The following is a 10,402-nucleotide window of genomic DNA, read 5'->3' on the forward strand; positions in this document are numbered from 1 at the left end:
CTTTTCCTGTCAGTGACGCTCTTCTCCTAGCGTGGCAACCCCTTCTTGGAGTAAACCTTATCTGCCTTCCATTCAAATATGTCTGTTTGATAGACCAAAGCCGGACCATATCTTTTTTGTCATTTCTATTTTACTCTCCAGTCTTCCATCGTGCCATACGAACGCAGCACAGGACAAGCGTTCACCGTGACTCCGGACTCAGTTCCTCAAACAGATAACTTTATGGATCGATGGATTCTGTCCTTCACGCAAAGCTTGATTCTGTTTGTACATGCGGAACTTGCAGGTTAGTTCAGTTGCTCCCCCCACCCGTTATGCGTTTTCTTTAAATAAGTGGGTCGTGCACTACACAGTTCTTCGTTTGAGGCACCATGGAGGTTTTTTGTGCACCATTTTGGCAGTAGATTTGAGCAGATTCTGAATGGCGTGCAAATTCAGGTGAATTCTTTTCCGTTCTCAGGCGATCTGCTTATTTGTTGGCATGGGCCGAAAGGCGTGCAACACTGTGGTGTTTGCGTGTTTGTTCCAGCAGTGGAAATGTGTGTACTTTGATAGTGACAACCATTGTTTCTTGAACAGCATAGGGTGATACAATTCTTCACCGGAAAGTAGCAGTCTGATTTTAGTGGGAATAGACGGAACATACTACTTATAAGGCGACTGAAAACTCTGACAGCTTACAACCGTCTTTGTTCTTGCAGCTCATTAGGCTCAGTCTCCGTCCACCTTACGCTCTAGTTGAACCCAGGCTGGGATCTGCACTCACGAATGCTAATTTGGTTTTAACGAAAGACTTAACTCCGTCTAGATACACTGTGATATAGAGGAGCACAACCACTAAGCCACCGCTACGCACAACTACACTCCCCAATAACGCACTGATGATGTCACCTAGATTGGTGATGAAACGTTTGCAATCAAATTGCCCAGCTCAGTGAACAAGCAAACGACCACACTGTGATATCTCGAATATCGTCCCAACTGCAACATGAGGCGACCTTGAGCAGAACAGGCAGCTGAAGGTGAATATGAACGAGAGATTCAGTTGACTTTCCCGTTACAACCAAATTTGGACGGTTGCATTGTGTTTCACTAACATGCTGCTCACGTCTTCGAGTCTTCCACTGTTTTGTAACTCACTCGTGTGTTGACAGTGTTGACGTTTCACAACAAGAGCTCAGTGGCTATGTTGCGTTTTCGGATATTCCAAGGTAAACTATGCTTGACGAAAGTCGTCCTTACTTCCGTAGCACTGTCGGTAGTGAGTTCTCCCACGGTTGAAAAAATTCAGTTTCCCGAGGAAAATTCTGTTGTCTTGCGGAACGGCAGTGTAACTCTGTGTCGGTCTTTTGGCTTCCTGCTCCGCCCAACTATGGTATATCAAAAAGCACGGTAGCTCTACACAGCCCTTTATGAAGACAAAGGAAAATTAAAACGACTGTATTTATGGGGTAATCACAGGATGTTCCACAAGGTCGTGCTAGAATCTCCGTCAGGGGCCGAAAAGCGTCAAGTCAAAGATGCTCGATCCGGATTGGCTGGTATTCTGACCAATCAGGACGTGCCTTCGTTTGGTCCGTGTCCTGCACGTGACGCATCCGTCCAAATGGTGTGATAATCGGTTATTAGGGGCGGCTGGTCTCCGGACAAATTCCCTACGGTCCTCGTTGGTTTGCTTTTTCGAATCTGTAACTTTTCGATAGCCCATCTGCGTCTCCGAATGGTTGCATATTCACGCCCTACGATAACCAGGATGTGAAATCGACTTTATTATGGATCTGACCAGTCAGTATCACACAAAATGTTGCTCTTTGGATGACTGTGGCTCTCGAAATACTCTTTCTTTCTGAGTATGCAGTGCGAGGAAGGTGACGTGGTTTTATATCACCGTAGAAAGTGTGCACTTGGACTTACCACCATTGGGATTTACCTACGATTTTTATGACGCTCAGCCTAAAGTTAAGACCTAGCCTGAAGGTTCCGACATCATAGTGTTTATCGAATATCGTAGTTTACAAGAACCGTGACACGGAGTGGCTGGCCTAACCAGGCGGATTGTAACGAATAAGTTTTACCACATATGTGGAAGATTCTTTGAATTCTGCAGCGGTTCTTGAAGGCCTTGGTGAGCGGCCGGTATTTTTTTTTAAATGGGTAACGTTTCCCTTTTGACACAAAAGCTTCATTGGATCAAGTTAGCAGGTCCGCTGCTGTTTATTTGAAACCCAAAACCAATCACAATCGGAACACACTAGTTTTGAGTCAAGCGCGGGTTTAGGTTACCCATTCGGAGGTATGTGGATCGCTGCTCTCTCTCTCTCTCTCTCTCCCGAAGGAAGTGTTCCCTATTTTACCATAGTAAAATTGGTGCATAAATCCAGCGCTTTCAGTGGGCTGTCAAGTGGGGGGTTGGAAAAGGAGCTATGCATTGAAGGCAATAGCTTGGATGCACGAGCGCCATTGAGGGCGCGACTGGGCCATGTCTGATGTGGCCCGTCTCGGGGTCCCCATCCAGGAAGACGACAGTGACCAGCGCAGCTGAGTTTGCTGGTAATGGCTTTCATGCCAAGTCATTGTTCGGCCCTTCTGGCTCTCTTCCACTCTTCTCATGGTTGTGCTAAAAGAGCCCTTCGAGGAAATCGGTCGACTGGCATAAACAAACGTGGCCAAGCCAGCGCAACCGATACACTGTGATCAGTTCATCTATCGAGGGTGAGTTATTTCTCCCGAACACCATTCGACGTACTTCAGAATTGCTGATCCTGTGTTCCCACCAGATTCGGGCAATGCTTCGAAGACATCGGTGGATAAGACGCTTTTATACTGGGGCCTTACAAGTGGACACTTAATGTTGTTACGTCATCAGCTTCCATACGCCATTGTTTTATTGAGTCACGGGTGCATCTGCATCGACCCACATGCCTGTTTAGTTTTTCTTTCCAAGGACCAACCAACCATTCTACGCGAGTGGTTTTGGACCACTTGATTACTATTAGTCGGATTTGGAGAGTAGTTTAGCTGACCAGTACTTTTCATCTGAGAACCTTTCTCGGCATTTCTTGTCAGACGGAGAAGTGCACCAGTTCAATCGCTCCCATCGAACTGGGCTGATAGAACCGAAATTTCATGATATTTTAGGGGTCACTTGTTATAATCTACAAAAAAATGTAGCCAAAAATTTTCACTTTCACCGTTGTGTTGTGCTAAGAAAGCGGACGTGTTGGCCACACATGAATTCCCTACGCTTATCGAATTGCTCTTCAACTGCCTGTCTCTTCATCCTTTTGTGTGCACTAATGCTACTCCGGCTGGACTTTTATCAGTCTCAACCATACTTACATCTCCGTTTCTTTCCAAAAATTACAGAATACAGACTTTATACGGTCGTCCCACGGCTGGTGAAATTCATCGATCACCTAGTTAATTGGTATGTTCGGATGAATCGGCGACGTTTGAAGGTGAGTTGTGATTTTCATGGGAGCTAGACACCGGAAGGGTGTTACAGCTGAACGCTCTTTTTCTCCCTTGTAATGTGCTGCTCATAAGGTTGCTGAAAATCCGTCGACAAATGAGTGTAATGAACGTATACTCGCTTTTTTCTTCTTCATGACCATTGGACAATCCAGTAGTCTTATTTCATGGTTTATACTTACACTGACAAACCATGGATCTGGTAGAAATACATCTACATGGCGGTGAAGCTCGGGTTGATTAATCGATTTTGCCGAACGGTACATCGATTTGCTCTATACCGAAGTTTCATGTTACACTACCTCCCTTTCCGTACAGATTAAGAAGACAAATTATCCCGTATTGCGTACACGACAGTAACTTTAATGGGGTCTTGAATATCCGAGAAGAATGTTGCCGCTTATTGTAAGAAACACTCGTAAACTCCAGGATTTCCGCCACTTCAGAATGAAATTCACGATTCAACCCTTGTTTTAGAAACCATATCGGACTTATTCACAACTCGCGTACAGATTCTCCTTAGGGTTTTGGGCATCGTGTTCAGAGTCACACTACTCTCGTTTGAACGGTTGTGTTCCTGTTCTGGCGTAATCATTCCGGTGAGTCCACACCAAAGGGAAGTACTGGACTCGAGTTTCGCTCTTATTAGAGCTCATCAGCAGTGCATATCCAATGGCCGTGCCGGGATTTGAACCCCGGACATACGACATGCGAGGCGAGCGTGTAACCACTATTGCACCAACGCACGTATATGAATTTTCACGTCTGAACAGGAAAACGTGTTCACAGTTGATCGATGTGATTGGTGTGCCTGACCCATCCAACGACGACCCAGTAACTGTCCCGGTTGAGACGATCGATTGACCCGCCAATCAGGACTTCCCAGTTAGGCAACATCGGGCATCGTTCCTACGATCCTATTCAAGGGATTGTTCTCTGTGTTCCGTTCTGTGAATTCCCGATTTCGGCAAGCATTCCTCCACTGCTATCTACCTCACGTATTCTGACGTATCTTCCAACTTCTCATTGGTTGTACATATTCTTTATTTACGCTTCTTCCTACCTTTTCTTCAACTTCTGGAAGTGTCTGTCAATCTTTTTCACGTTTCAACCAGTCAAACTCATGTTGCATTTGAACAACCGAGCCACAGTAACGCGTTACCTGGTGCGAACGTTGTCAGTTTAACAGCTTCGCTCTGTTAGGATCCTTAATCATGTATCTTCTAGCTCTCTACAAGAGTCGTTCGTCAACACTCCTCCGCAGAACGTATCACCGTTAAGTGGTAGACCTCCAGTAGTTTGATTTCCTCTTCCAATGGGGACACGGGTCAGAATTCTTCTACAGTTGAATGGTTGCCTGTTGCGAGTACGAATATCGGGGATAATGCGGTTAACACGTGTTTTTTTTCAAACTGATAACACGCAGCTTCTATTTCCTCCGCCAGGGTGATGCAGCGAAGAACGAAGATGACTGGCGTGCCGCTTTGCATACCTTGATTCACGTCCTATTCCAAATGATTTGTCTGCTCGCTCCGTTCACTCCCTTCATTACGGAATTCCTGTATCAGCGCTTACGGTCACGGATTGACTTCAAGGAGAACCTTAAAGGTAGGTGGCACGGTGTGCAATGGTTTCGCGCATTCCTCTGTGTGGAGAACAAACGCGTCACTTACCTTAGACGAGGAATCAAAGACAATATAATGATTGCATAGACTAAGATTGTCCATTCGACTGTTGCCTTTTTTGGAAGCGAGGGGCGCGTGATTCGTTCCATGAAAACTTGCTTTATCTCGTTTCAGATCACGCTGGTCTTCCCATTGGCTATTGTCGTCAGACCGGAGCCCCAGAGTCAGTTCATTTCCTTCCCGTTCCGCAAGCGAACAAGGCGCTGATCTTCACTGACATCGAGGAGACAGTTGCCTGGATGCAAGCCACAGTGGAATTGGGCCGTATCATCCGGACGCGTGTCAATTTACCACTGAAGGCTCCACTACACGAAGCCATAGTTATCCAGTCTGACCCGATCGTACGTAAACAGATTGAGTCGGCGAAAGCCTACATTGTCGAGGTATGTCCGGGCTCTGGCCATTGCAGAGATTTGGAACCCTGTTGCCTCGGGTTTTGATTTGACACCTGCTCTTAGCCACATAACTGCGTTTCGCAGTGGCGGACAGTCTCTTTTATATACTTCCATCAGCCGGGAATGGGCATTAATTTCAATTCGGTGAGAGGATTGCCCGACAGTAGTTTAAAAATCTCCATAACAGTGGTTGGCTTCGTGCACAATTGCACCTCAGTAGTGAAGGCGTGACATTCGGAAGGTCTTTGCCATTCGACTGTTGCCTTTTTTGGAAGCGAGGGGCGCGTGATTCGTTCCATGAAAACTTGCTTTATCTCGTTTCAGATCACGCTGGTCTTCCCATTGGCTATTGTCGTCAGACCGGAGCCCCAGAGTCAGTTCATTTCCTTCCCGTTCCGCAAGCGAACAAGGCGTTGATCTTCACTGACATCGAGGAGACAGTTGCCTGGATGCAAGCCACAGTGGAATTGGGCCGTATCATCCGGACGCGTGTCAATTTACCACTGAAGGCTCCACTACACGAAGCCATAGTTATCCAGTCTGACCCGATCGTACGTAAACAGATTGAGTCGGCGAAAGCCTACATTGTCGAGGTATGTCCGGGCTCTGGCCATTGCAGAGATTTGGAACACTGTTGCCTCGGGTTTTGATTTGACACCTGCTCTTAGCCACATAACTGCGTTTCGCAGTGGCGGACAGTCTCTTTTATATACTTCCATCAGCCGGGAATGGGCATTAATTTCAATTCGGTGAGAGGATTGCCCGACAGTAGTTTAAAAATCTCCATAACAGTGGTTGGCTTCGTGCACAATTGCACCTCAGTAGTGAAGGCGTGACGTTCGGAAGGTCTTTGGTTCGAACCTAACTCTGGTATCTCCACTGCTCCTGTTCAGGCTTAAGCAACCTGGTAGGATCTCAAATATCGTGGTTTCTTCCGGTGGCATGGCAACTAGGCACGGAAATGGTGTTACAACTAAACCGTTTTATATTTGACAATGTTGTGGAATGTAGGTAGCTCGGGTGCGCTGCTTGGTTGTTTGTCTGTTCGCCAAACTTGACTTTGAAGTTGGATTGCGAACGTTTCATCACCAGTCGAGGTGACATCGTCAGTGCAGAATTGAGTGGGTGAATTTCTCCTCTTTTGCCCGTGACTATATAGCTTCTAAACAGTATCTGGTAGTTCCGGAAACGGTCTTTTCGTATTTTGATTGGTCTTCTGTGAATCTGACGTGGTCTCAATCTCCTGTATCTGTTTGTTTCTTTGGGTGCATTCAGTTCGGCAGTTTTGTGTGTGTTTGCTCTGTTGTGATTCGACCGTTTTTCTTCTTGCTTTGTGGTGTGAATTTATTCCCTTGATTGGTTGATTCAGTGCCTTCCGTTCTCAGTGATTGTCTTCCTTTGATCCAATTATTCCGTTGGTTGTCGTTAGTTTTCTTGATTTCCCATGTGCCTCAAAGTCCCTTGATTGTGTAGTTCTTTTGCCCTTAGTGGCCAATGGACTGGGTCAATGTCGATTTGTTCATTGATCGATTTTTATGTAGAGTACCACTCTCGCTGCCGTTTTGTTCTTGCGTGATCAAGTATTTGAACATCGTCCCAATTGAACTTGTGTCCTTCTCTGTTTTCGTGAGTTGAGACAAGTGACATTGGGTCATGTCTTCTGCTGGCAAGCTGGTGCTCGTGTATTCTCGTAGCAAGTTTTCTTCCCGTTTGGCCAACGTAGTGTTTGTCGCAGTCGTTACACTCAAGTGTGTAGACCACTTAAGTCTTCTTCAGTGCGTCCAACCTTCCCTTCGGTTCCGAGAGAGTTCGTCTCAACGTGTTTGTAGGCTTGAAGGCGATTGTGATTCCATGTTGCCGTAGATGTTTCTCCGTGATGTTTCTGATATTCGGCAGCCTCTGTTCTGGTTGTGTTGACGAATCAGCTTGGTGGTGATCTCGTAAGCACCTCTGTAGCGTGGGAAGTCAGGAAGTCAGCGGTATTCGACGTTCGAGAGGATGTAGCGACGGCACACGTCGGTTCTGAAATGTGCAGATATAGAGTTTGGTATTACGGAATCCACACGGCACACACAGCACATATTCGCACAGGTCGGGTGGCACAGAAAAACTACCGGGGTGTGGCAACAACGCACGTGTATTAAACCGAAACCGGAAGTCGGGGCACAAAGTCAGGTCAACGTCAATCAGGGGGATGTACAAGAGGGTTACTCTTTCCTGCCCGGGGCTCGCGGTAGCTCGTCCGTGATACCTGCAATAGGGGGAGAGAGGGAGAGGCACGTATAAGGTCATATGAGAGACGTGCAAGCAGATACAGTCGAGTTTCAAATGCGTTACACCTCCATATGAAAATCCTCGGGCAGCCGATCTTTTGGAATGTCTCGTAGAATCTTCGTTCTTCTTTTTTCTACGCTTCTATTGTGTTTCAATGCGTCTCCATCCAGGTGAATAGGGTTCGAACACAGCTCCGCTTGTGACAGTTCGCATGGTTGCTGTAGCAGTTCAGAATCTGGTCTGTATGCGTTTCCTTCCTGTATCAACTTCAGTTTGCAGTTGGCCGTTTGTTGTCCTTGTGAATGGAATCTGGAGCAAACTTCGAGGTTATTCCGAGTAGCAGTCGAACTAGTCCTGAATAAGTAGCCTATTCTATTCTCTTTCAATTTTTCAGATCACGGGAGGCTTGTCATCGCCTACTACTGAATGTTGGTTGTGTCTTGTCACGGCCGATGATGAAAGCCAGGATGATCGGCGTGTGAACCACAAGTCTTGTTTTTGTATGCGTAGAATGAGAACTGCCGTTGTTTTTTCTTCCCATTCTCATCCGTTCTCATTAATTCTCCTCAGGAACTGAACGTCCGTATTCTGACCGTCACTGATGATAAAGAACGCTATGGTGTGCAGTTACGTGGCGTACTGAATCACCGGGTTCTCGGATCGCGTTTGAAACAAGACTACAAAAGTGTAGTGGAGACGGTCAAAAACATGCCTTCATCAGAACTGGAAAAGTTTGTTCAGGTACGTCACTCTGAGTACGTTATCGCCGGTCCTACGCATATGCCTACGCCTATACTTTCTACCCACGCTACAACAATATGCGGTGGGGGCCGATACTTCTCGTAAACGGGCTCCCGTGCCTTTGGCCGCCAAATGTACAACTATGGGCCAAGCAAGATACATTGGCGGAGCATGCGAGCCGTTTGCAACTAGGGCCAACCAATCATACATGCCGCAGCTCGCAGCGGCAGTAGAAACCAAGTTTGGGTAGCATCGAACCCGATGCCAATGATTTGGTATCCTCCTGTTTGTAAACAAGGATGCAAAGCGAGATCCGAGATTTTTCATAGATTCCTATGACGTATACACTTATTTGCAAGTACATTTGATTTTGCGAGAGATTCACCTGGAGCCCAACTGAATCGCTCGTTTGTGATGTCCCCAGGCAACTAAATTGTTTGAGAATGAGTGTATTTTGCTAACTTCGTTTGCAATGGTTTCAAGTAGAACACAAGGTTGACGGAAACTTGGGGACTGTGCCTACCTGATGAGCCCCGGTCGTGGGCTGTCGAAGAATTTTCAGCAACCTCATGAGTAGTGCAATACGTATACCTATGTCTTATCCTTACTCAGTGCGTTAAAACACTCCGGTCATTCTTTGTTCACACTATCTTGATATGGTTGAAAGGAAGAAGGCCTTCGTTGTGAACAGTTACAGACTATTGAACAGGGAAGCAAAACTTTGATATGCATCTTGTTCACAAAACTGAATATCCATCATCTCCTTGAACGCGTCTTCCTGAATTTCCCTGGATATTCATTGACTGGTGCTCGAACGCAAGCAAATGCGACTCCACAAATTCCGTGATAGATATCACTTTTCAAGATACGCGAATCGGATTTACGAGAAAAAATACTACTCACATACCCCAATCAGTAGTGTCCACCGTTACACGGGTAGCATCAAAACCGTGACCACCAGCCATCGGTTCATAATTGCTCATCGCGTGTGGATATTTTTTCTGGAAGTCTTGAAATGAGTATTCCGTATGGTCTTCTAGTCATTAGGTTGTACGTATTCTACTTCCGGCAGTTTCTCAGTGAATCGTCATCAAGGGTGAGCATCGAATTTGCACAATGAAATCTGCATGTAATCTCATCGTTTTCTCACTTCTCCTACTGTCTGTTCGTATAGACCGGTTCGATCACAGTTTGTGGTCACGTGCTCAGTGAAGATGAGTTGTCTGTGGTCTACACCACCAGTGGAGGCGGAGTCGCCGAAGGTGAGAAGAAAGGCAAGGTTGCGGCGAAAACAGAACAAGTGAAAGCAGGTCCTGCAGTCACGCAACATTACGAGACGGCCTCGGATGCCCGTGGGTTGCTTGTCATTCTGGATACAACTGCTGACCCGGAATTGGAAGAGGAAAGGTTAGCCAGGGAACTGGTAAATCGTATCCAGCGCACGCGGAAGAAGGTAAGACAGACAGTCCTGTCGGTTATGCTCGGTGTTTCGTTTCGAGCGCGTGTGAGAGCATAGCTCCATTCCTTGCTCTCCCCGAACATTTTTCCATGATAATAGATCTACTCGGTTGCCGTTAGTCGGTACGATCCATATTACTCTATTTATCCGTCACTCTTGTTGATCACTTAAAACTGATAATAGTATATACCAGCTAGGACAAATGTCGATACGTGTTTAGATCGGTAACAGTGGAAATTCTCCTGAAGAGTCTGCAGGGCCAGTTTCGATAGGAAATGTAGGCAAAGCTAACTTAGCAAGGGGAACAAAGAGGTCTGATCCAACTGGGGCGAGGTGACCGCGAATTTACTGACCGGAAGGTCCGTGGTTCGAATCCC

At 46.4% G+C, this 10,402-nt stretch overlaps 1 protein-coding gene across 1 annotated transcript in view; it reads left to right on the forward strand.

The window, feature by feature from the left end:
• T265_07943 (hypothetical protein) overlaps positions 1-10,402 on the forward strand; it is a gene marked incomplete at both ends in the record, with an annotated part of 40,355 nt that overhangs the window by 27,968 nt on the left and 1,985 nt on the right. The window contains 7 exons of the mRNA XM_009173608.1: positions 142-286; positions 3,367-3,458; positions 4,917-5,079; positions 5,271-5,539; positions 5,827-6,144; positions 8,396-8,566; positions 9,741-10,019. Coding sequence (XP_009171872.1) covers positions 142-286; positions 3,367-3,458; positions 4,917-5,079; positions 5,271-5,539; positions 5,827-6,144; positions 8,396-8,566; positions 9,741-10,019 — 1,437 coding nt within the window. The remainder of the gene's footprint in view (positions 1-141; positions 287-3,366; positions 3,459-4,916; positions 5,080-5,270; positions 5,540-5,826; positions 6,145-8,395; positions 8,567-9,740; positions 10,020-10,402) is intronic.

The sequence above is a fragment of the Opisthorchis viverrini genome (genome assembly GCF_000715545.1).
Source record: "Opisthorchis viverrini unplaced genomic scaffold opera_v5_194, whole genome shotgun sequence".
Lineage (NCBI taxonomy): Eukaryota > Metazoa > Platyhelminthes > Trematoda > Opisthorchiida > Opisthorchiidae > Opisthorchis > Opisthorchis viverrini.